The sequence below is a fragment of the Salvia hispanica genome, chromosome 6 (genome assembly GCF_023119035.1).
Source record: "Salvia hispanica cultivar TCC Black 2014 chromosome 6, UniMelb_Shisp_WGS_1.0, whole genome shotgun sequence".
NCBI lineage: Eukaryota > Viridiplantae > Streptophyta > Magnoliopsida > Lamiales > Lamiaceae > Salvia > Salvia hispanica.
In genome coordinates this window covers 220,715-247,324 of record NC_062970.1, presented here as the reverse complement: position 1 = coordinate 247,324, position 26,610 = coordinate 220,715, and the positions used below count along the sequence as shown (strand labels likewise).

At 35.0% G+C, this 26,610-nt stretch overlaps 2 protein-coding genes, 2 long non-coding RNA genes and 1 other non-coding gene across 5 annotated transcripts; 3 read left to right on the top strand and 2 right to left on the bottom strand.

Moving 5' to 3' along the window:
* Positions 1-219: 219 nt before the first annotated feature.
* LOC125193547 lies at positions 220-2,039 on the bottom strand. The gene is made up of 4 exons (XR_007171590.1): positions 1,945-2,039; positions 1,308-1,372; positions 422-600; positions 220-343 (listed from the first exon to the last, which is right to left on the bottom strand). It is a non-coding gene; the product is annotated as an uncharacterized LOC125193547 (long non-coding RNA).
* A 10,945-nt stretch (positions 2,040-12,984) lies between these two features.
* Positions 12,985-15,510, top strand: LOC125193546. The gene is made up of 5 exons (XR_007171589.1): positions 12,985-13,012; positions 13,782-13,847; positions 14,094-14,188; positions 14,734-14,794; positions 15,251-15,510. It is a non-coding gene; the product is annotated as an uncharacterized LOC125193546 (long non-coding RNA).
* Positions 15,511-17,592: 2,082 nt separating this feature from the next.
* Positions 17,593-17,788, top strand: LOC125197697. The gene has a single exon (XR_007172224.1). It is a non-coding gene; the product is annotated as a U2 spliceosomal RNA (small nuclear RNA).
* Positions 17,789-18,604: 816 nt separating this feature from the next.
* On the top strand, positions 18,605-21,698 carry LOC125194142 (cucumisin-like). The gene is made up of 9 exons (XM_048092195.1): positions 18,605-18,688; positions 18,761-18,849; positions 18,965-19,062; positions 19,148-19,288; positions 19,372-19,471; positions 19,545-20,055; positions 20,132-20,460; positions 20,538-20,863; positions 20,958-21,698. The coding sequence occupies exons 1-9, from the start codon at positions 18,605-18,607 to the stop codon at positions 21,620-21,622; spliced, it is 2,343 nt and encodes a 780-aa protein (XP_047948152.1). The 3' UTR covers positions 21,623-21,698.
* A 405-nt stretch (positions 21,699-22,103) lies between these two features.
* Positions 22,104-24,420, bottom strand: LOC125194141 (bifunctional dTDP-4-dehydrorhamnose 3,5-epimerase/dTDP-4-dehydrorhamnose reductase). The gene is made up of 2 exons (XM_048092194.1): positions 23,892-24,420; positions 22,104-22,791 (listed from the first exon to the last, which is right to left on the bottom strand). Exons 1-2 carry the CDS (start codon positions 24,339-24,341, stop codon positions 22,339-22,341), a joined length of 903 nt encoding a protein of 300 aa, XP_047948151.1. The 5' UTR covers positions 24,342-24,420; the 3' UTR covers positions 22,104-22,338.
* Between the last annotated feature and the right edge of the window lie 2,190 nt (positions 24,421-26,610).

Sequence of the window (26,610 nt, the reverse complement as noted above, 5' to 3'; positions counted from 1 at the left end):
CTGAAATATTTTTTGAGAAATTTATAAAACTGTTATTTAATTTAAAAAATTATATTAACTTAAAAATATATAATTAAAAGGTAGCTAAAATCGAGTGATTTATGAAAGTCTGGGTACACTACAACGGACCAGAAATAAACTTTCTGTAGGAAAATGAAATAGTTAAAAATAATTAAGCAAAACAAGTTTCTTTGTTACCAAATTAAAACTTACTCGAAATTCCTCAAAGTACAGCTTCTTAACATTATCGGGGGTACGAGCCCAAGTTTACCCCGTTATATTTGGGATGCGATGAAAAGTTGTTGTTATCTCCCTTGACATTGAACTAGGGATTATTAGTTTCCTATAACATTTGGATATTAGTTAATATATAATAAAATGAAGCTTAATTAATAATCAATAATCAATAAATAAAACAAACTCAGCGTGCGGATCCCTTTCAAATTTTATCCTCGCATCAGGCACCATGAGCTCATCATCTTCCACGATATCGACATTCTCAGAAGATGTCATCGCAGGGATACCTTGGTTGGTTGATCCCGCGCGAGTGGACTCGCTAGTTGGAGTGTGACCATGACGACGGCGATGCATATCTGAAACCTGAGATCCAAGTACATATTAGTATAATTTAATATCAAATCAGTTTGTCAAATATTAGCACATCACTTACATAAGTAACATAAGAAAAAGAAATACGAGAAAGAAAAAGAGCATTCGGCTGGAAGTGTGGTCTAATTTGAACATCTATAAATGACTATTCTCCTCTTTTGTTTCCTTCATTTTGGAAGTTTTGTTCCAACAGCTCAGTGGGGACCATTTATGTTAACAACAACCATTTTAATGAATTTTTATGATGTTATTTGGTTTGGTAAATAAATTGACTTTCTGTTTATTTATCAAAGATACATGGTTTGGAGAATAAATAGGCATTTTGTTCTTAACATGGCTTCCTCACATTACTTAACACAAACAATGATAACAAATGCAGTCATTACTAAATTCCTAAACAATAATTCGATCATCATATTAATTCCTAGTCGATAAGGATGCACATAGAACAAACTCTTCGAACACATAATTTAGCATACGTAAAACAGAAGTAATCAACATTCAAATACATGCTTAATTCACAATGTTACATCAAAGCCACACAATCACCTCACTTCACAGCAAATTGGGTCGGTGAAGCCGACAAGGCTCCACCCCAAGCCTAGCCACCATCTACACCCTAAAGCATGCTCCGATAAATAACATACTCAATGCGATGAAAAAAAAAAGCATAATGAATCAAGGATAAAGATACTAACCTCCAATTACCTCTTCTCTCTACTTGGTGCATCTCTAAAATGTCTCACAATGACTTGGTAAAGCTCTGTTAAGTTTTAAAACACACACACACATATTAGCCAAAGGTTGACTTTCCATTAGCAAACAAACAATAAAAACAATTACTTGACGTTATAACATTACCGATTATAGACAAACTAAGCATCCGAATGTCCAATCAATTAAAATGATAAACTCACAAAGGGTAAACTTTAAATGTAAGATATAAAGAGACAAATTATTGTAGAAAGAAACAAAAAAATCTTGACCTTTGGGATTCAACTCATAAGAATGTTTCTAAATCCCTAATGTATTCTTTGTACGGCTTTCTAAATATTATGAAAAACATCATTGTAGTTAATCAAAAATTGAAATCACTAACAAACAATATAATCCTACTAAAGCAAAAGTACAAACTAAACTGAAATTCTCCACTAGAATTGATCGAGCATCAACTAGAACCCTTTTGCCATACATTATAGAATTGATGCTTCTCTTTGGTCCGATTTAAAATATGAGGGAACACCACACCCACAAGCAAGTAATTGGTCAGGAGAAGTTTAAATTAGGCGAAATTTAGATGAGCACTGCTGGAGTAGAGAGAGGGAGAGAGAAAACCGTGAGAGGAGACCAGCGGCAAGCGACGAGAGGCGGCGGCACCGGCAGCGACAGCGTCGACGAAAGAGGCGTTGGCGTGGGAAGCGGCGTGGGAGGAAAGGGTTGAGTCGTGCGTTGTGTTGTGTTAGTTTGAAACTTGAGTGATTAATATAACTTAATTACTTAATTACTTAATAATCTAATGATGTACGTGCAACTAAAAAAATTAATTTGCACCCATTTTTTTATTACGTTGATAACATATCAATAAATGACATAAAAAATAATTTAATTATGTACAACTCTAACAAAAACATCAAATAATTAAGAATTGTTTGCCTTTAAATACGAATTTTCAATATTTACTATTTTTTTCTTGAACTTGTATTTTTGAATTTAAATATAGAGTTAAGGCCAAAATAGGTCCTGAACAAATGTTCATTTTATGATTTTGGTCCTAGATTTTATCTTTTGAATCTTTGCATCCTGAACATTTTAACTCGGATCACAATTGGTCTTACACTAACAATTCTGTCAATTTTTAAACAAATTCTAACAGTCTCATTCGAGTTAAAACCGTTTAAAAATTGGATTAAAATCATTTTAAAATTGAAACTTGAGTGATTAATATTACTTAATTACTTAATTACTTAATAAATCTAATGATGTGCAACTAAAAAATTAATTTGCACCCATCTTTTAATTACGTTGAAAACATTTCAATTTTTCTTATATTTCCCTAAAAAATATTTTTTCTTTAAATTAAAGTTGATGTGAACGTTGGAAGTACCAACGTGGCAAAAAGTTGCAGGTATTTAAGCTGAAAAATATACGATCTTTCGAAGTTTTCGAGAATTTCATCCGAACTTTGAAATTTTATTTATTTATTTTCTAACTATGGATATTTTCTAAATCATGATTATGTTCTAACACTTTCTAAATTTAGGATGAATATTAATTTTATATTTATTAAAATTTATGGAGAGTAAATTTTTTTGAACAATATTCTCATTGCCATTTTTAAAATCACATCATTTAATTAAAAATAACATATCTAATCAAAATAAAATAAAACTAAATGCAAACTTTTTCATAATTAAATCATGAAAATAAAGTATTAGTGTATAAAAATGAAAACAATCATCGTTCTTATCAAATGCAATTCAAAACACAAAAATCACAAATCACAAATATCTTAATTGTGGAATAAGTGGGGCAGCTACAAATGAAGATAGTGGGACAGTTACAAATGAAAATATTTTAAAAAGCATTTGTATCCCTTTTTCCCTTTACAACCGGTCTCCCACCTATCGAAGGCTTCCGGTGCAGTAGTTTCTCAATCTTTCTGTTCATAAATTGGACGGCTCTTCATTCAGTAACTATAACTATGAAAAAATTGACCCTTTTCTTGATTCTATTTTTTCGTGGGGTTTATTTCAGCAACATAAAATTCTAATCTTGCAGGTCTTCATGTGGCGAGAAATGCTACAGTGGCCGAGCTTAAATTTGCGGTGGAGGATGCGTTTAATCAGTTTTCCGACGACGATAGAACAAGATTATGGTACATGACAAACTTTGGTTTCTTTTTCTTTGAGATTTTTGTGTGTGTTGTGAAATCTTTGTTATGTGATGGATGATAATTTTGAGTTGTTTTTTTCTCTGCAGTTCTTAATTATTGTTATTTTTTTTCTTTTGAAACGTGTGTTGATGAAATTGAGTATCTTGATTTTTCCTCCAAAAGTTGTGGAATTTCCTTGTCACCTTGCATTGCAATACAAATTTCAAAAATGTTTTTCTAAAAACACTTCATTTTCTCATCTCATATCTTCTCATATCTTTAACAAGCAAACATATTTGATCCGTGTTAAAAAATTTATGTTGAAATTAAAATGGCTAATTTTTTATTTACATATCTATAAATAGGGTTGAGTCATATGAAAGACTTATTCTGTTGGTAAATTTAAAGTATAATTTAATTTGTCTTTGATTTTATTGAAAACTATACAAATTGTTAGGCGAAAGTATCTATACATATTGATTATTGATTTTGTGCATTGCAAATTGATTTTGTTCCTTATTTTATTGTAGTTTTAGGTGACGCGGTCGGCTTTAAAGATGACAATCGAGTTATTTTACGAATTGTGAAGAATTGAAGATTTTAGTTTATAATAATGAGGTTGATTTTAATTTTAAAGTTAATGTAGTGCATAAAGAAGTTTCAAAAATGATGAGTAATATCTATTATGGTTTCTTTATTATGATAGATTTTTATCTCCATACTCCAAGATTTAATGATTAAACATTATATTATGTAATTTGTTATAAATTTATTATGCTTCAATATTGATTCGTATATATTTTTTATTCTCATAACTAAAATTGTTATTCATATTGTTCATTATTAATATTGATTCTTATTTTATTTAATTAATTTAAAATAAAAAATTAATATTTTAAAAATATATTAATATGTACAAAGGCGTGATACTAGTTAGAATAAACAACCTGAAGCATAATTAAATTTTGGACGATCAAAACTTATCTAAATTAAAGTTATCGCCCGTGTAATCATGGGGAAATATTTATTTACTTCTTTAAGAGAATTACAGTCGCAGGAGTCATTAATTAGGCTATGTTTTAATTATAAATAAATAAGCAGAAGCTTAATTTATGTTTTCTAGAATAACTAGGGATGTCAATTCAACCCGAAATTCGTGGGCCGACCTGAATAACCCGGTAAAATGAGCGGATTAGGGTTGTAATTTTATTATCCGAATACAAAACGGGCTAAACCGGTTAGCCCGAATGGGTTAGCGGGTCAAACGGGTTAGCCCGGGCGGGTTGCGGGTCGGCCCGATGGGTTGCAACTTTTAATTAAAAATTATTAAGTTTTAGGAGTTTTTTTTTTATATTTTTGAATCCTCAATCTTTCTACATAAATGTCTTATTTGATCTTCATTCTATACTTTTCCACTCGGATCTCACAATATCAGCTTTCAAGTTCCATCTCAACTCATTATTCCACCGTCCCATCATCTGCCACCAGTGTCTTACCACCACCAAAGCCAATCAAGACAAAATTAAGAAATAACTTATCAAAATCTTAATATATTTTTCATTTTAATAATGATTCATGTAAGATATGATTTTTAATTTTCACAAAGAATTAGTTACGAACAATGCCAAAATAATGACATGAACACAAACTTTAATTTATGTTGTAGTTGATCGAGATGAAATGCTTCTTTCCAAGTATTATTGTAGAATACTATGAAAATATGAAGATTTTATATGATTCTAACTAAAAAGAAAAAAAGTATCTAAAATTTAAAATCATTTTATAGAAGAAAATTTCGATACAAGAAATTATTTTCGAAAGCTTTTAGGCCCGAATAGCCCGATGGGTTAGCCCAAAACCCGGCAGTTTAGGGTTAGGGTTGAAAATTTATAACCCGAAAAATCTATAACCCGAATAGCCCGCACCCAAATAGCCGGCAACCCGAGTGGATTGGCCCGAACCCAAACGGGTTAGCCCGATTGACATCCCTAAGAATAACCATACCAGAATATGAGTTAATTAGGTTTGAATACTCCATACTCTATGATTTTTTTTATTAAACTAGATCCATACTCCATTAAAAAAATTTTGCTCACTTTTCTAAGTTATAGTACTCCCTCCGTCCCAAATTTGTAGTCATATTTTACCATAAAAGTCCGTCTCACATGTAGAGTCACATTTAAAATTTTACCTCATTGTTCATCAAAATTACTTCAAATGCCATTGTCTATATTAAAATAAATCAAAACAGAAATAAAAAACCAAAAAGTCAAAAAGGGACCCACCTGTTAGGATTGGTATACTGAAAAGCATATTTCGAGCATGTTGCACGGATATAATTGCTTGGATACAATAAACTCTACAATCCACCTTTAACCTAAGACGAGAAGAAGTAATTTTTCGCATTGATGTTTGCTTGTGCATTTATAAGATGTTTCTCAAACATTTAAATGTATAAGAAGCAAATAAGTATAATTCTTCTACATAGTAGACTGGTCGTGAATGACGTTCACAGAAGGTGACGCAGTCGGTCCTTTGTAGAAGAGAAATAGAATTTCACAATCTAGATAATTATAATTAGGTAATCAACACATTTATTTGACATGCAAGATTAAACATTTGTTGATGTTTACCTCACCGCAAGTAATTGTGGCATGAGTGATAAGGAAGTCGTGACATATATAGATTATAGTGAAATTGTGGCATGAATAATAAGGAAGTCGTGACATATATAGGTTATATAAATGCCAAATAATAAAAAGGTGACAATAACTAGATATATATATGATCGTTGACAGTAGTTGAAAATATGAAAAGTGTTAACAAAATAAAGAAAAAATTATTGCAAAGCGTGTAGTATAATTTAAAATTAATAATTTGTCTATTTGGAAAAATTGCGAAGTGTAAACAAAACAAAGAGCTGGAAACAAATTCAATACAAATTATAGGCCCCTCACAGGATTCAAACTCAAATCTCCCTAATGAGAGACTGAAATTTCAGCCAGTTGCCCTAGTCGGTGTATACACATTTTATGGGACCCTCAAGGCTCCATGTAGGTCCACCTCAGCATATCCATCATAAATATAGTAGTACTACTACTAAGATCTACAATAATTCTCATTTATATCTATTTTGCTTTTGTAAGTGGATAATTTTCCATGGCAAAGTCATAGGAGGGAATTTATTGAATGTATAGTGGGTCCGATGATAGATCTGGAGTTGTAGTGTGTATAAATGATATGATAAGTATGTTTTGATTTTTGAAATGATAATATAAAACGAACCAATGGGGAAAAAGGGAAAAACGTGAGGCATGCATGATTTAGGAGTTGATGTTGAAACTAATACATGGTATGTATATATGTATATGGTCAAAAGGTGATAATTTGGTTGCGAAGCAAGATAACAAAGGGAAGAACATACTTGAGATCTAAGCAGGCAAGGTGGACTTTATTCTTAAACTCTTTTATGTTCCGAATTTATGACAATGGAGATATAAGGGTGGTTTAAACTGTTACGTCATGCATGTGATTGTTTTGATGATGTTGTGCGCCTGATGCCTAGTTTGAGAGTTCGCTCCATTGGGCTATAGGGCTATGGATATGTATAAACGAATTCGGGTCTGAGTTGGGCCGCAAACCCTTCCAGGCTTGTGTACACGGTGGGATCGGGAGCCGTCCTTGCTAGTCGGCCGATCTCGTGGACGAAAAGTGTGGCCACACTTTCGTCGCACCATGGAAATGTTGTGATTGTGGAAATTGTTGAGAAAACGGGGGAGTTGTTTGACTGGCCAGTCTATGAAATTATTTTCGTGATACTCGATGATATTCTTTGATAACTGCAAAACTCGAGTTCACTATAGTAAGGGTGGCATAATTAATAAAATGTTTTGGCATGAGTCCACTGGGTATTTCAAAATACTCATCCCTGCATGTGTTTTCCTTATGTGCAGGTTGAACGGCGACGAGCATTGGCGGGTGTTGAGCATAAAATGAATTATGAAATATTTTAATGATAGTTAGACTTTTGGTGTCGCCGTGTCTCCATACATGACGTCACTCCTCTTGAACGCTTCCGCTAGAGTCTATAGTTCTTTGCTTACAATGTTATTGAATTTGAACCTTTCTAGAGTTTTTATTTGAATTTAAGGCTTGCTTGTTGGAAAAATATTAAATTATGGCTTTGTTATTTATCACATTTATTGATGGTCAAACTTTTTGATTAAACCCTAGTCTTATTCTTCGTCTCTTTAAGTTCCTTTAAGTCGCGATCGTTCGAATTTATTAACCCTAGAAGGGCGGTCGTGACACCTTCAATCTTCACCACTTGTCCGTTCTTTCTTTGGGATAGTTCCAGATGATAAATCAGTTAAGTTTAGGTATCTATGTTTAACGAAGACCGTGGGGGACATTATCTAGATAATCATTCTAAGCATATTAACCTGAGTCTTCTTTCTCTCCTTGTTGATGATGTTGCATTATGAAAGGTTCCTTTTCCCTCTTTTGTATGGAATTTGCAGACACTGATTTTGTTAAAGACTGTTGACAATTATGATTTTGATTTATGGAAGATGCCTGAAGTGAGGCACGTTAAATCATCAACTTTGAGAACAAGGATGGTGCATTTCATGTATAGAGTGTTCAATCTCAAGTTTTGTGCGGGGGTGCTTAAAAGAATCCCCAACATCAAAACATTGAAGTTGTGCTATAAATGCATCAAAGGAGGAGGAGGAGAAGAACTCGGATTTGATCACTTTTCGCACTTATTAGTTGAATATTTGCATCAGAAGATGCTATTTTGGTAGGGAATTGAGATTATGGTTTGGAGGCATTGTAGAAAGGCATTTGTGGTGAATGATGCAAAAAGGAGGCACAATGTTCAAGAATTGGAAGAAAAAAATCGAAAGAATGCAAACTGCCCAAGCTGTTGGACTGGCCAGTTTAAACCTCGGGAAAATGATTAAAGTCACTTCCACACACTTATCAATGACAACTCTCACATGCTACACACGCCCATTTCAGCCATTGGAGAGTAAAAAGAAGGGGAATATCTTTTATTAGATATATGTATTAAAAAAAACCTTAACTTTCCAATCCACCACTAGACACTTATCACTTTCTTTAGTTTAGTTTAGTTAACTTTCTCACTCTAGGAAACTTTTCTCTCTTCCTTAAGAAGAGAGATCTCACATTCAAGGCTGCCAAGATCATTGTTCACCATGGGTTGAAGTAGTAGTAATTTAGTAGTAGTGTTTGCTTTCTCTAGTTTGTTTGTTGTTAACTCTGTAGTACTTTTGCACCTTTCTCACTCTTAGTTATTATTGTTGTTCTTGTTTTAAAAGCTCATTTCAAGTAGTAATTTCTCTAAGTGTTTCTTTATTTAATATGCTTTGAAGCTTAGCTCTTGTTCATTTTCGGTTTTTATTTTGTTGTTGTTCTAGTGTTTGTTAAATCTTTCTTGCTTAGTAAAAATCTTTTCCAATGTCTTTAGTTCAGTTTAGCTTGTTTTAGTTAGTTGTTCATTTCAAAAATTTCAAGAAGAAAAGAAGAAAAAAAAGTTGTGTTCTTGTTTAGAGTTTAAATCACCTAGATTAATTAGTTTAGCATGTTTTAAGTTTAATGTTTGTGGTTTAATTTCTTGCCTTGCTATTCATCCTCCATTGTTATTATTTTTTAAGCTTCTTTCATCATGTTTAAGTGCTTTAATTTTCAGCTTTTCATTTGGTGTTTTCAATGCATGTTTAGGTAGTTTACTTGTTGATCTTGTGTTTCTCTTGCATTTTTAATTATGTAGCAGCCATCTACTCTCTTTCTCCTCCATATTTTCGTGCCTTATGATGTAGAATTAGGAGCCAAGATCAGCTTTTAGAAGTCAAGTTCTTTGTCCATTAGTTGTAGGCTTTTGTCCATTGGTCTTACACCTTGGATAATAGGGTTTGGGAGACAACTAGTACATGCTTTTTTTCACTTTTGGCAGCCCTTTTAGCCTAGTTAATTTCTGCACTCAACCTGCATCTACATGTGATTTAGTTTACCTTTTAGGAGTTAATTAATCTAGCCACTTTTAAGGGTCACTATCCTAGTTTTCTAGCTTTTCTTTTAGGAGCCAACACTTAGTTTATCTTCCTTAACTTTTAACTTAGTTCCTTAGCTTCCGAACTTAGTAAATTTCGTGCATGTTGCTGCTTTGTTTTTATTTCCGAAAAGTTCTAATTTTCGCCACTGTCTAAGTTGCCCAGTTTGTCAACTTGCCCAGTCTGTGTTCCAGTTTAAATGTTTTCTTCTTATTGCATTTTATTTGCACTTTTAGTTCCCAATCTTAGCTTAAGTGTTATTTATATTTCGTAGTTTAGTTCCCACCCACAATTTAGAGCGTGGTGGCATCGCCAAAATCTTTCTAAGTGTGGAAATGCATAACGGATTCTACCGTTCCTCGTGGGTTCGACACCCTAACTTACCATGTTGAATAGGAAGGGACAAGCGCCTACGACACGCGTGCAAAACCCGACCTCTCAACATACCATCAGCCACCTCTACTGCCTCAGGTCCGCATCTGGCCGGTTCAGAAACATCGAATTTGGGCGACGATTAATGATGCGTGGTATTCACCCTAACCACCCTCTCACATTTAGTGTTGTCACTATCAAGAGAAGGTGTGACCTTTGTTCTAGGAAGGTGTATGACAATTATGGGTTGGAATGTGCATCATGTTGCTTTGATGTGTGCATAAGTTGTGGTAGGAGAGAGTTAGCTAAGAAGATGTAATTTGCAGTTGATGTCAACTTCAACTTCAGTAATTGTTTTGATTGAGTGGAATATGATTGATATAATACAAAAAATCAATACACCTCTATAATTTTTTAACTTTTTGGGATCTTCCAGATTCGATTTTGGTTATTTTTCATGTTGGTTTTTAGCCATTGTGAATGTGCCTAAAAAAGTGAGAACATTTTTGTTTTGTGTATATACCGATTTCTTTGACTAATAATGTAGTAAATGGCATATGTCAATTTGGGCCCTTATTGGGCTTGTTTCTCTTAGCCCATTGACGTGTTTTACGTATGACAACTCTTTTAGATTCTTATTGGGCCAAGAGATTAATAATTGAAGGATTTTAACCTGTGAGCTTGTGCATTTTACTATAACAAACTTAAGTACTTATATATTGTGATTAACATATCAACATAAAAGAATGTAGATAAGAAATATAATGTCTTTGGGCTGAATGGCCTTTTATATTCCGGTTGCGTATCCCTATAAATATGGGAATCATATACCTACGCTGTTGCCTATCTTCTTCTATAAATTGAAGATATTCACATACTCCTATTCTGTTAATTAAGTCTTTCTTTTCTCAATATCTCTCTATATAAGCAATTCTTGAAATTGATGGATGGAAGCGACTGCAATAAGAGGGAAAAGAGCGAGGTTAGATTCTAATTGTTGCTCAACAATATTGATGATTACTATTACTATTCTAAATTGTGTGTTGTGTGTTGTTTTATAATATAGTGCGACAGAATAAGTGAGTTGCCTGATGAGATCATATACACAATATTGTCTTCCCTACCCTTGAGACAAGCTGCGGCCACTAGCCTTCTTTCTCACCGATGGCGCCATTCGTGGAAGCACACTTCTAATCTCGACTTTTATGACCCGAACCAACTTTTTATCAATCGCGTCTCATGGCGTGCGGAGACGTGCCACCGTGTCAAAATGGTCAATTCGGTTCTCGAATCACACCAATCCCCTTCCATCAAACAGTTCACAATTTCGATTTACGCAGACAAATCAGGACATAGCACAATCACCAAATGGCTCGAATTCGCGCAGTCGAGACAAGTTGAGCAATTGGATTTAAACTTCCACTCTATGCGTAGTGGTGAATGGCGCGCGGTTGTGTTAGACGATTTGGTGCGAGAGATGAGGCCGATGAAATATCTCAAGGCTCTGTCTCTCACAGGCATGATAGTGAGTGGTCACGACATCTCATATTTCCTCAAAAGTAGTCCCCTGTTGAGGGAACTCAATATCACAGAATCCTCTTTCACGTCTGATGTTCATGTCTCCGGTGATTTGGAGATTCTTCGGTTATGGGAATGCAACTTTAGGAAATCCGTTATCGAAATTTCTGCTCCACATCTTTATGAAGTTGTTTCCGATGCACAACCAGGCGAACTACGGTTCAAGAATGCTCCAAGACTTGCCATAGCAAGTCTTGAAATTGGAACCCTAAAATTCAATTTTGCATCAACAGTATCTTGCTTTACTTCCCATCTCCAAAAACTCATATTGTCTATTCCACACTCAGAAGCTGAGGTTAGATATTGCACGGAAAAATCATTTAGTTTTGTGATATTTTAGTCAAGTCCTTCCATTTTAAAAACCAGCATTTTAGCATTATTTTGTTTGTTAATACATTTTGTCATTTATAAGGTTGATGATGGTTCACTGGTTGTCTTAATTTGGCAGAACATTTTAACCAAAGGATTGCTTCCTTATATGCCTAATCTAAAGGAGTTGTGCGTTGTAATTTCACGTCAATATGTGCACTATTGTCTTGGGCCGGTAAGATCTATAATATCGGCATGTCCTCATCTTCATATGTTCACATTCAAGGTTGGTATACACTTAGCATAAATTCAAAGTTTCAATCAAATAATATTTTCCTCATTTTATGATTTCTTACATATGGATATATGCAGTTTAAAATGTACTATAGAGATGATGAAAGATGCCCACACAAATATGTATCTAGGCCAATTTATGGCTATGGACCATCACATGATTTTGGTTGCCCACACCAACGCCTCAAAATGTTAAAGTTTCAAGGATCGTGTGCGACCGATATCATCAAACTGATGACCTATATTTCATTTTGTTGCAATGCATATCAAGATCTAAATACTTGTACTGAATATATGAGTGCGACTAAGGGACAAGCTCATATGATCCATATGCAACAACTTCTATCCCAGTTACCTCATCAAGTTGAATTCGAGTTTAGATAATATTAATGCACTTTCTTTGCCAAATTTTTGTGTGATTTTTTAACGTGATGTGAGTTCGACTATGTTACCCTTTGATTATGGACACAAAACATACAATATTTATTATAGTGTATAGTAGTTATGTTATTATAAATGTGCATCGATTTGTAATTGTTTAATGAAGATAGTGATTATCGTTTCAAAGATTGTTCCTGCCTACATCACTTTTTTATGAATAGTAGTAGTATCATAATTACTCCTACAGAGAGGAATTGCACCGAGTTCCAAATTCTGGAGATTTCTTGTGCAAGTCTAAAATTTTATTTGCAATACTTCCTTTCTCATTTTCAATTCAAGATTCTAATATTTTCTTCAAAATTCCTAAATACCAACACGCTCATATTAAAATGATACAATCAAATCGTAATATCTAGAATTAAATAATAACTACCACCCGATTTTGGTGATCTAATGGGATTATTAAGCCAAGTAGATTGTATTTGAATTTTTAAGATCAAATGTATAAATCTCTTGGTTCTAGGTAAGATAGTCAAATTTCTACTAGGAAAATAAATAATATGGTTAACAACAAATGTGGCGATGTTCCAGAACTTAGGGAGATAATCTTATGTTTTTGACTTATAGTTATAGCCAATGTCAGGACACTTTCTCCCTAGATAAAACTTAATCTTATTTCTTTCAATTGACTACCTTGGTACTTAGAAGCCTTGGATATTTTTCACTCAGGTGCTTGCCTACAATTAGCAAATGGACAGATCTGACTTGTGTTTTTTTTTTATGTACTTTCATGTTCTGTAGCATTTAGTTGAGTGTATCCCTTGTAAAATCCGCTAAATGGTTTAAAGTTTTAACACAAGATACTAGGATGTTTACTTTTGAGGATTAGCTCTATACATAATATAGTATAGACTAGTATCCAATGTCTTTTAAGATAGTATTATTAGAACTTTGGGATATCTCAAGGCCTTCTATAATTTCTATCATTTGAGCAAATTGTGATGGATTCATATCCATTGAAATGGCAGGATTGAATGAAACCTATTAATGAGGAAAAAAATATTCAATCATGAAAAGTAAATCCCCCTAAGTGATAATTATTTGTGCTGAAACCTATTCAGTAGCATAAGAAACTTCGAGATGTTAAGTTAAATTTTATCAAGTTTGGAGACCTCAAGCTCCATGCCTTATTATTTTTCAAAATAGAAATGAAATAATATAATCTTCCTATATTATCTCAAGCTGGAACTTTTGATGAACTCTATACTCAATTCAGTTTACATGCGGTGCAGAGCTTGCTGTCTATTTTGTGGAACACCTTGTTAAAGGAAACATCCCTTATGGCGATGACACTCTTGGTCAGTTGCATCTTCTGATTTGCCTTCTATTTTGTATGAGTGTTGATATGTTGGGTCTTTTCTCAACTATTAATAATAACAATCCGTTCCTAATTATTCAATGTTTTGACTATTATCCAGAATTCCAGATGGAAGATCTCTACTTCATTAATTTCTAGCCTTCATAAACATACATGATTGATGATTATTTACATTGAGAGTTGGCAAGTGAGCTCAATTTAGAACTAATGGAAGCATATGTTACAGGCCTTGTTTAGTTTCAACAGCTCAGATGGAAAGCAGAGTTGGAATAAATCTCATCTGATTTATAGACTATCTCTTCGGCCTTTCCAATCTCTCTGGTTAGTCCATCAGCTTCATTGTATGCAGTCAAATAATGCAGTCAAAACACATGAATAGCTCATCCTACTTTGCTTATATTCCTCGGTGCGATTTCGTTTTATCTTTTAATTTTGAAGTAGAAATCTTCAACCTTATTAGGAAGACATCTCTAGGTTTCTTTGCAGCCTGCTGTTTGCTCAAATACTCTGTTGATATGCCTCTGTATTATACTACTACTATTATATGTTGATTGCTCTCCGTTCATGAAGTTAGAGTAAGCTTTGAGTATTTGAGATTTTCTATTCTTTCTTGTACTATGTCAACTATTTATACTTTTCCATTCAAATGGTAGAATATCATTTCACTCGCTACTACTCTTTGTCTGATAAAATTAAGTTGATTTGAAGAGGACAGTTTAGAAAAAATGAACCGAGTGCTCTGCCTAGATTTGTACTCATTTTTGCTTCGGTGTTTAGGATATATTATTGCTTTGCGTAATTAAAATTGTGTTGTATTTTATTTATGTTGTTGATGGAAGTTTGGTCCTTCCAAATTCAATGAACAGGTAGTTGGTGCTAAGTGGAAAGATTTGTGTTTGGGGCATCGTCTTGAAGAAACAACATCTGGTATGAAGTTAAAATTAACGGTGCTACTTGGTGGAACAATATCTTTTTTATTATTATTATTATAGTTATTGTTAGATGTCTTAATGATAGAAACATTGAAGTTGGCCTCTTCATGTGTTTCTATAGGAAGCATGCTATGTTCTGTTTGTTCCCATTAGTTTTTTGACAAGCTGCATAATAATTCATTTAGAGCTGTGTTCTTAGTTATCACTGCAAATGTTGTTTGATTGTTGATCGCTTCTTTTAGTAGTAGGATTGGAATTGAAGGTTGTGTTGAAATCAAAGTTTAATTGTGGTTGATTGTTAATCTAGTTTGTTTATAGATTAAGAATTCAAGTTTAATATCATCTTATAGAGGGATCCTTTGATATGTTTGAGGCTAAATATGAATTTTCGCTGCTCTTGTAATGTAAGAGCTTACCAGATTATCTTTCATGTTGCACGTGCGGATTCTAGGTTTCAGGTGGCTTTGTGCATACTACGGGGATTAATAGTGCATATAAGTTTGCTCAAAGATTTGCAAAGGAAAGAGACGAAGTTCATGCTACTAGGAAGGAACAAGATGTGTAGATGATAAATCTAACACTAAATTGTTACTCCCTCCGTTCCTTCATAGTTGAGTCATTTTTCCATTTCGGGAAGTTCCCTCATAGTTGAGTCATTTCCATTTATAGTAACTTTTTCTTCTTTCTTACTTTACTCTCTCTTACTTTATTCTCTCTACTTTATTCACTTTTTACTTTATTCTCTCTACCTTTTTCTCTTTCTTACTTTTTTATCTATTTATTTAACACACTCAACATTCATTTCTTAAACTCCGTGCCGAAAAGTTCCGCCTTAACTGGTTGTTTTTCGATTCAGTCTCTTTTTTCCATATTTTATTGCTTCGTAGATAACAATTAATGAATGCAAAATCGTGTTTGGTGAGTTAAATAAAGGAAGAATAAAGTAGAAATGAGTCTTTACTATGAAACATATCAAAATGACACTACATTATACATTATTCTGTAAATGGAACAGATGGAGTATATGATTGAGTAAGGATAAACGATAAAACCCTTGGAATTTGAAGGAAAAAAAATATTTCCTATATGAGTAAAAATTTGGTGGTCATGGCATACCAAGTGACATGAATAGATGATGACTTGGTATGTCCCACTAATTACTATGTGACATGTGGATATAGTAGGATTCTAGATATTTAAACTATATATGGTATTTAGTTTTAGGAATGGAATAAAGTTTTATAATTTGAAAACTTTCCAAATTGTTAAATGGATGATAAATACAACCACGGATACTAAGATTTAATGGGATTATTCTACTATTATTTTTATTTTATGGAGTATATATTCAATAACCATAAGATAATTAATTACAATTCTATCTTTTTATCTTTTTATTTATATATATAAAACCACAAATAAAACAAAAACAGTACCGTATAAATTTTAAAAATTTTGTGCATTTAGTGCTAGCAAGATTAATTTTGCCTGAAGTTGGATGTAAAGAGAACAGCTACTTTCAGATCGAGATCAAGATCGAGAGAGATTCGTAAAATTTGGAGTTACTTACCATTCTTTCTAGGCAGTGGCAGTTGAGCACAAGGGCTGCAAGTAACAAAGGATAGAGAAGTGAAAACAGCCCGGTTTTCGCCATCTCGAATATACTCTGTTGGTTTGTTGTGATGGTTTTTATCTTCTGAAGAGCTGTGGTTTATATAGGAATGGTTTTGGTGGTTGTTTCTGATCATAGCTGGCAATCCAATGCAGCAGGCTTTCTGTATCTTGGTTTTGACACATTGCAGCCTGTATTTTCATCGTATTCATAGAATTTCTTGTTCAACAGGCATATAGATTCAATACTTTCGAATGTTTTCTGTATTATAATGTGTATTTACAACAATGTGAAAACAGTGTTTGCATGTTTTGTTTTACTTGTTTGTTTATAGCTTGCCTTGTTATTTTTATGATGAAAGCGTGAGGCTACTATAGTACTATGAATTCCATTTATATAATGAGCGGATATACCCGTTAGTCCCGATAATACCCGTTATTATTAATAATCATCATATTCCATCTTTTAATGCTCCCTCCGTTCTATATTAATAGAGGTGTTTCAAATAGTTAGAGGTGTTTCAAATAGTTAAAGTGGAGAAAAAAAGTAAATAGTTATAAAATAATACTCCATATACGCACTCATTTTGAAAGATTAAAAATAAATAGTTAGAATAGAGAGAAAATAAAGTAAGAGAAATAATAATGTAGAGAAGAATATTTATATTATTATATTTCCAAATTAAATGAAAAAAATGAAATGCCTTTGTTAAGGCGGAACAGTGGAAGAACTTTATATAATCTAAGAATTCTTTTAAAATATTTTTATATTCCAACGAACATACAATTGAAAACTCACTGGAACTATCTATAGAGTGTCCCCTCACTTTTATTCTCAATCTATTCAACATTTACCATCGATATTAATAAAGTAAATTAGGGAATATTGACGATTATGGTTTTCAAATTTTTTATTAGGATTTTGGGTTGGGTACGGGATACCCAACACGGGTATCGGACAATCTCGGTAAGTCGCGGGGCAGGTATTGGGACAACAACTTTGGCTAAAATCGGGTACGGATACCCGACTCGTCGGGTGCGTGTACCTGCGAATAACCCGTTTCGTTACCCCTAAATTGATTAATCTGTGGCTAAAATTTCCCACATGGAGTATGAGAAGAAAGTTGGCTTTAGAAAGGTGGAATAACAGGGAGAGATCCATGAACTAATAAGCTCATACGTACCTTTTTTTCAACCTTTTGGCTAAGATCAAATGTAGTATCTGTTCTTGTCAGCTTAATATTTGATGTGTGGCCCATTGGCTCGCATGATTTTAAATTTATTTTTTAAGGAAGCAGATCTATCAAGGTAGCTTGCTACTTGGATTTGTGAACGTCGCTCATATGTTGCACTATTGCATGGACCTGACGCACCCAACCAATCCAAGTCCAATCTTCACCCTTATAATTTATGTATAATATACTACTAATATACAAAATATATACTCCCAAGTCCAATCTTCACCCTTTACAACAAATATAATTTTATGTGTAATATACAAAATATACTCCAATATGTATAGGTACACTGGTATTTGTTTTTAGAAAATAGTCGTTAGAGGATTAATTTAAAGAATCCACGGAACATTGCAGAAATTCTTTCTTCTAATAAATCCTATAATTCTTTCAGTTTTAATAATCATATACTCTTTCTATACTAACACCTGTTTTGATTATTATCCTTAATCGATTAAAATGCAACAATGCAATGGAACAAAATTATACTCTACATAATAGACTTGGTTAATGATTTAGGGGCATTTACAATTGAGGTGCAACTTAAACAGATAAATTTATGCTAAATAATTATTTATCAAGATTTATTCAAATTTCGAAATATCCCATGCAAGTCCCTTGGATAATTTCGAAGTATCTTACTCAAGTACTAATATAGATTATCAATTATGAAAAGTAAACGCCGATTAAGTTATGAAAAACAAAGCATCCTCAACAATGCATGCATACATTGTTTGTAACAAACAACAGAACCCAAATAAATTAAAATCTACTCAACAATAAATTCTTCAAATACTATAAAAATACAGAAGAAGACAGGAAGCCTGCTGCTGCATTTGATTGCCAGTTAAGATTATCAAAACCATGCGGAGGAAACAATCATCAAAGCCATTCCTATATAAACCTCAGCTCTTCAGAATGTCAAAATCATCTCAACGGACCAACGGAGCCTATTCGAGATGGCGAAAACCGGGCTGTTTTCACTTCTCTATCCTTTGGTGCTTTCAGCCCTTGTGCTCAACTGCCACTGCCTAGAAAGAAAGGTAAGTAACTCCAGAGTTTACGAATCTCTCTCGATCTTTATCTCGATCTGAAAGTAAGTGTTCTCTATGCAGCTTCATGTTGTCTACATGGGAGATAAGCCTCAAGAAGGACTATCAGTTGCTTCCAAGCATCATGGGATGTTGCATAGAGTGCTTGGAAGGTTTGCTTCCAAACATAAACATGAATACTAATTTTTTATTGAATCAAGATTATAGCTTCATCTACCTTACTACTTAGATAGATGAGGACTGATCCTTGTTTGAAACATGGTTCAGTGCTTCGGCAGCCAAAGACTCACTAGTCCACAGCTATGGAAGAAGTTTCAATGGATTTGCAGCAAAGCTCACTGCTGAGGAAGCCGCCAGAATTTCAGGTGAGTAAAACCTATCCTGAAGCTACAAAACAACCAACGATATTCATTCAGACTGTACTGGTTTTAACTCAATAGATTCTTGCAGAAATGGAAGGAGTGGTTTCAGTCAATCCAAGCCGCAAGCACAAGCTTCACACTACGAGGTCTTGGGATTTCTTGAACCTCACCACAGACAAGCTCGGAGCAGCACCTGAATCAGATGTTGTCATCGGCCTCCTCGACACTGGTAACTTACTTCACTGGTTGTTTCCATTTCCTATGATATGCAATTTTGTTATTACATCCTATGAATGTTTTATGTGTCTGTAGGGGTCTGGCCAGAGCATCCGAGTTTCAACGACTCCGGTTTCACTTCTCCACCAACTAAATGGAAGGGAGCATGCACAGGAGTAAACTTCACTTGCAATAAGTAAGCCTTCTCTTCTTTATTTTACAATATATCGGATTGGCTAATTTAAATTCTATTGGCTTTGTGAGTGCAGTAAGATCATCGGAGCAAAGTTCTATCATAGTGGCGAAGGTTACTATGAAGGAGAAGTTCCTTCACCAAGAGACACAGAAGGACACGGAACACACACAGCATCAACTGCTGCAGGAGTTGAGGTCGATGCAAGCTACTTTGGTGTAGCAGCAGGAAAAGCACGAGGAGGTGTCCCGAATTCACGGATTGCAGTGTACAAAGTCTGCTGGTTGGATGGGTGCGATGATGCAGACATCCTTAAAGCCTTTGATGATGCAATCGCAGATGGGGTGGATGTAATCTCCGTTTCATTGGGAGCAGGCTGGCCTCTTGATTACTTTGATGACAGTATCGCCATTGGATCCTTCCACGCCATGAAGAACGGAATTCTCACATCAAACTCAGCTGGAAATTCCGGTCCTTTCCCTGTGTCAGTTTCGAACTATTCTCCATGGAGTCTCACTGTTGCTGCCAGCACCATTGACAGAAAATTAGTTGCCAGAATGCAACTCGGAAATGGCCAAATCTTCACTGTAAGTCGCACAAAAAATCATTTCTAAAAACAGAATCATCTTCTGAAGCTAACAAACTGAACTTCATTAAATGAAGGGAATCAACATCAATACCTTTGAGCTCAATGGGACTACATACCCTCTGATATGGGGAGGAGATGCTGCCAACTACACTGTCGGTTCCAATCCAGAAATCGCCGGCTGGTGCCTAACCGGAGCCATGAATGCTGATATAGTGTCTGGTAAAATTGTGTACTGTGACACAATCTGGGATGGTTCTGGTGTTCTTCTAGCTAATGGTGTTGGAAACATCATGTCCGACGTAAACGTTGAAAATCTCGACGTCGGCTTCAGCTGGCCTCTGCCAACTTCACTCATCAGCCCCTCAGAAGGGAAGAGCGTTCTTGAATACATTAGAAGCACAGAGTGAGTGTTGAGTAACCTTAAACGTAACTCTCTTCCATAATCAAGAACAGATTATGTAACACATTTTCCCATTTCAGGAATCCCATTGCAACCATTTTCTTCACTGAGGCATGGAAAGACGCCATGGCTCCCGATGTTGTTTCATTTTCTTCCAGAGGGCCGAGCCCCATCTCTCCAGACATTCTCAAGCCTGACCTCACAGCACCTGGTGTGGACATTCTGGCTGGATGGTCTCCTCTGTCACCATCCTCAATCTACTATGGCGACACGAGAAGCACACTCTTCAACATCATTTCTGGCACATCCATGTCTTGCCCTCATGCCAGTGGTGCTGCTGCTTACGTCAAAGCTGCTCACCCCAATTGGTCGCCGGCTGCCATTAAATCAGCCCTCATGACTACAGGTGAGTGAATTACCTTCTCTGCGCTCATACTATCAAATATGTCTGAAGAGTTGATGAACACTTTTGTTGATGACAATCTTTCCTTGATGATCAGCTTATGTCATGGACCCGTCCAAAAGTGAGGATCTTGAATTCGCATATGGTTCGGGCCAGATCAACCCAGCTGCTGCAGTCGATCCTGGACTTGTATTCGATGCATCAGAAGCAGACTACGTCAACTTCCTCTGCAAACAGGGATACAACAGTTCCACTCTGAGGCTAGTGACAGGAGACAACAGCACTTGCGACGGTATAAAACCCGGAAGAGCATGGGATCTCAACTACCCCTCATTCTCACTGTATGTAGAAGATGGCCAGCCGATTGATGCCACCTTCACCAGAAAAGTGACCAACGTTGGTGCAGCAAACTCAACCTACGTTATTTGGACCAACCTTGGAGGAATCTTTGGTGCTCCAGGGCCATCACTATTCAACGTTACAGTTGAGCCCACCACCCTAGCATTCTCAGCAGTTGGAGAAACCCAAACTTTCACTGTTAGTGTGACTGGACCAGCCATATCACAGCAGCCAATCACCTCAACTGCGATCTATTTGGTGGAAGCAAGCGGAACACATATGGTCAGGGCCCCACTCGCGGTCTACAACTATATCCCGGGCGCTCCTTACAATCTTGACGATGATTCGGTATCTGCATCTCCCCGCCGTTCTTCTGTGTACCAGAAAGTTGGGAAAGTCGCACATCGCAAACCACTCCCATAGTTCTCTCAAGAAACCATGGCAATGAGAGGGCAGCACCAAGATTAAGCTGCACATTTTCTGATTAAATGCATCAATAATGATCTGTTACCTGGGGATGAGTCCTTGAACGTAGCCAAGCTGCACTCAAGGCCACCAGGGTGTTAGAAGTGTTCTCATTTTGTGGCAACAATGTTTTTTTTTGTGTCATGCAGTTATGCAGTTACAAATATAGGAGTACTGTATTAAATAAGACTGTTGCCAAAGTTCAAGAAACACATGAATTACTCTCTCTTCCTTTGTCTGTTTGAATATTATACAATGAATAAATTCTACTCTTGAAACAGAGTATCTGTCCAGTCAATAGATGTTTCATGAAGCTTACATAATCAGCCAAACACAGTTGAAAAAATTCTGAATTCAGGGAAATAGATTCACAAGTAGCATGTCACACTTGTTATGAAAAGAATTGATAGAACCAATGAAACAAATAGCTCCACAAAAGTAATTTAAAATTTCATCTAATTTATTAAATGTAGCAATTTAATACAACACGGAATCAACAAATAAACGACAAGCTCTTACATGTAATATGGTAACAGGAATAACAGAGGGAATGCATTCAAGCACAGAATATAAGAGGAAATGTATTCAAGCACAGATCAAGAAAGACAAAAAAAGAGAAAGTAAAGAAAAAGAAATTGATGCCATCCCATGGCAAACATTAGGATCTCTGTTCTTCAAGCTACAGGAGTCTTTCGGTTTGGCTTGAATACATTCTGGATGAGGGACTCCTTGATGGACAAGAGCTCCGGAAATTCCTTCTTCAGTTTTGAGGCATCAAGCTCATTATTACTCCTCGGAGCCACAATCACCTTAGCCTGCTCCTCAAGAGTGAAGTTCTTATAAGTGAAGCTAGGGTCTATATATTCCCGATACATCTCCAAAATCTCATTGTGACTCACAACTCCGGGATTAGTGAAGTTGTAGATTCCGGTGAGATTCCTCTTTGCCATCTCAATGGATATTGGGAGAAGTTCATCTAAGATTGTCATGGAGTTTGGTATATTCACAACCTTCTCATATCGAGTAATCTTTGTAATGAAGTTACGAGGGTTAGAAAGATCAGAAGAGATGGGCATCCTGACTCGCAGGGTGCAGACATTCTCATAGTTGTTCAATAAATCCTCAACCTGACAAAACGTGAAGAAAACTAAAATCAGGATAAACCAATAAGCAAGAGATGTTTCAGTGTCAGAAGATGGAAACCGATTGACTTCCATTCATGATAAATCATCGTAACAATTATGAGAATATGAATTAAGTAGCATACACAACAGATCCAATCATCTTAACATCACAAAAGGTACCATGAACAATATTACCCTATCCAAATTGGAGAGAAGGACAATTTAAGATCACTAAATGTAGGTGAATAAAACATCTATTTTACTATACGAGTTAGAACTCAATCGAACCTAACTGCAGCAGACCCACATATCAAACGATGAGATCCAGGCAGCTGACAAGAACACTATCGATCCAGTACGCAAGCACGATCAGATAAACAAAAAAAGAAATGACAAGTGCAAGCAAATCATGGATACAAAAAAATGTGATCTATCAAGAGTTGACTTTTGCAAAAAGAAAATCTTAGTTTTATACACTTTATTCTTCATCTACCTAGTAAAGGAGTCCAAGAAAAATGAATAATATATCTTCATTCAATTCCCACCTTAATAATCATCAGATACAAAAACCTTTCACCAAAACAGCTTCAATTACTGCAACTAAATGTAGGGCCAAATCAAATTCATATCTTTACCAAAACAATTCCCCAAATAGTACTTCCATTAAACCTAAATCAACCATTTCCACCTTCTTCTCCAATAAAACACCAAATCAGAAGCAACACTACATCGAAAAAAACAGAGATCTTTCAGGAAAACCGCAAGATCTCGATATGTATAGAGCACAGGTGCAAATCATGAACAAAAAAATGAGATCTATCTAGAGTTGACTTTTGTAAAAAGGAAATCTTTGGTTTATTCTTCATCTCCCAGGTAACAGGAGTCAAAGAAAAAGAATGGAATATGTTCTTTCTATTCCCATACAAAAACATTTTACCAAAACAAGCTACAATTACTGCAATTAAACATAGGGCCAGAGCAAAATCATATCTTTACCAAAATAATCCCCATAAATCAACCAAATCGAAAGCATAGATCCACATTAAAAAGCGCAATCAAAGAGCAAATCCATGACTTAAAAAGAGGGAGGGAAGAAATCTGACCATTGCTTTGGTCTTGGAATAGAAAGATCCGATAAAATTGGGAGTGTCCTCCTCCTTGAAGCCGATGCCGGAGCCGAGGGGGTGCGCGGCGTCGTACTCGAAGATGCATCCGGTGGCGTAGTTGATGAGGACGAGGCCCTTCTCCCGGCAGACGTCGGCGAGGGTGAGGGTGCCGACGACATTGGTGCGGATGGTCTCGACCTTGTGGGACTCGCACCAGTCGACGTTGGGGCGGCCGGTGACGCCGGCAGCGTTGAAGACGTGGGTGGGGCTGACGGCGGCGATGTCGGCCTCGACGTCGGCGCGGTTCTGGAGGCGGGCGGAGCCGTAGACGTAGGCGATGCTCTGGGCCTCGCAGAGCTTGCCGAGGAGGCCGCCGATCCAGCCGGTGCGGCCGTAGATGAGGAACTTGAAGGGCTGAGCTGAGGTGCCGTTGGCGGTGGCGCCCATGGTGGAGATTGGGGATCGGGATTGGGGAAATGGAGGGATGCGGTGAGACTGTTTGATTTAATGTCTGAATGAATGAATGAATGTGATGGTCGATTTTTATAATGACAAAACTTTCATAGGCTTTGGACAAGCCTCAATCATCATATTGTGTGAAATGACGGAATTACCCTTGTCAATTTGAAATGTGACCAACGACTAATGTGGTGTTGGATGAGATTAACTTATTGTATTGAAAATTATTAAATTTGTGATATAATGTGATTATAGTGTATAAGAATATTTTAGTACAGTAAGGGGGCGTTCGGTTTGCAAGATTGTATCTCGGATTAAATTAGTAGTGTGTTTGATTCATGAGATTTAGTTCTTCAACTCAATTGATAATCATGAGATAATTAGTCATAGCTAATTCTCTATGACTAAAATAATCTCGCAACTCAATCATAGATTATATTTTGATATTATTTTGTTTAGTAAACCGAACATCACCTAATTATTGAAGTTGGTCATATATAGGACCCACCTATAATCGGGATTGAATTTGTTCGGCAGTGTCACATTAAATAGATTGGGATAAGTCAATACTTGGATAATGATACGAGTTTTTATGAGATGTTTAGTTTTTTTTTTTTGTTTGGTTACAAGTGGAGAGCCAAAGCTCCAGGGATACAAATGCTTAGGCATCAACAGATCGTGAGACAGACTCACCTATCTTATCTAGCTGAAGTAGATGACCGACGCCTTCTTAGGATCGTTTAAAATAAAGAAAGAAAGGTTAAAAGGTGATTAAAGTAATAATGGAAAAAGAGATGATATGTGTATTAATTAGTGTTAATTTTTTAAGAGATATAAAAATATAACATCTTAGTGCAACTTAAAATGAAAATGTAACATATAATAAAACTCATATTTGAGTAATTAAAAATGTGATCATGTGTATCACATGCTTTTCTTCTCCTTCAACATTATTAAACTCTCCCACCAACAAAAGACTTTCATAACATTATTAAACTATACCACGCCAAATACATGTTCCATTAATTAAATTGTTTGTTCAGATTCTCTTTTCCGATTTGGTTCTGTTATAATTTGGTAATTAATTTTTCCATCATTTACATTCATCACTTCACTAATTAAAAAATAGTTATTTTTGGATCATATTATATTGAAATTATATACTACATACCTCCCTATATCCTTAAAAAGATCTACTATAAGTTTCACAATAAAACAAAGTGTTTATTTGAGCATCTATATGTATGCAAGAAGTTTATTTAAATAACTCTATTGTCAAAAAGATTATACTGAAGTATTATTTTCTGATCATTTACAAAGTAACATGTTTGTTTAAATTATTATTTTTGTTTCAACGCAATGTTAGTAACCAATTAGTACTATGAGTAATTAAATAATTCGATTGCCAAAAGATTCATATGCATTATGCATATGAGCTAATAGCTGGAACCCAGCTGGTTATATTAATCAAATTTTGTATTATGTATACTAATTTAAAATACTCACGATTAAGATCATGGGCACCTCATTGTTATTTTATATGATTAATTACAAGCTTGATTGGCTGTCGATACCTTAATCGCGTCGGTTTACACTAATCGAGTTAGTTCTTAAAATATATCCCAATTCCCAATAATATATCTTTATGCTTTTATTTTGTGAAATATGAATATAAATAATTTATCTTTATGTTTCATTTATATCGGAACTCGATGGTTTAAGGTTCCTTTTTTTTTAATTTTGGATGAATGGACTAAATTATTACAGTCCATTTTATTATTACAAAATTAATTATATAATAGTGAGACGCATTTCTTCCATCAACTTTCATTTACGATTCTTAAAATCTACATAAAGTTAAAGTGAGATTTTAAATCGTGAAAGGTTGTAGTATTAAACTGTAGTCAAAATATTAAATTAGTGGTGATCAACACAATACGAAAACACAACATAAACGCGAACGAAATTAAAAGGCCATCGTCTAGCCTTAATGTGTTTGTATGTTTATTGGATTGACTTAATAAGGACACAATAATTTCACGTTTGATTCTGAGTGAGTTCGAGTTGGGTTCGACTGGTGAAGCCAAAGTAATGCAAATATGGAGCTTACAAACCTTTATTCGATTCAGTAAGTTTATAAAATGCTATAGCACCTCAAACATCACATTAAAGTATTCCATTAATTCTATATAGATCTTCCATAAAAAAAGATCATCAAGTTGCTTAAACTCATAAACTATTCAATTTTGCGTTTAGT

Excerpts from the sequence above, each read along its gene's own strand:
- LOC125194142 (XM_048092195.1), top strand. The coding sequence starts at position 18,605 with ATGGCGAAAACCGGGCTGTTTTCACTTCTCTATCCTTTGGTGCTTTCA. Across the intron at positions 18,850-18,964 it reads TTGCATAGAGTGCTTGGAAG|TGCTTCGGCAGCCAAAGACT; the intron begins GTTTGCTTCCAA and ends AACATGGTTCAG. Across the intron at positions 20,056-20,131 it reads GAAATGGCCAAATCTTCACT|GGAATCAACATCAATACCTT; the intron begins GTAAGTCGCACA and ends CATTAAATGAAG.
- LOC125194141 (XM_048092194.1), bottom strand. The coding sequence starts at position 24,341 with ATGGGCGCCACCGCCAACGGCACCTCAGCTCAGCCCTTCAAGTTCCTC. Across the intron at positions 22,792-23,891 it reads ATTCCAAGACCAAAGCAATG|GTTGAGGATTTATTGAACAA; the intron begins GTCAGATTTCTT and ends ACGTTTTGTCAG.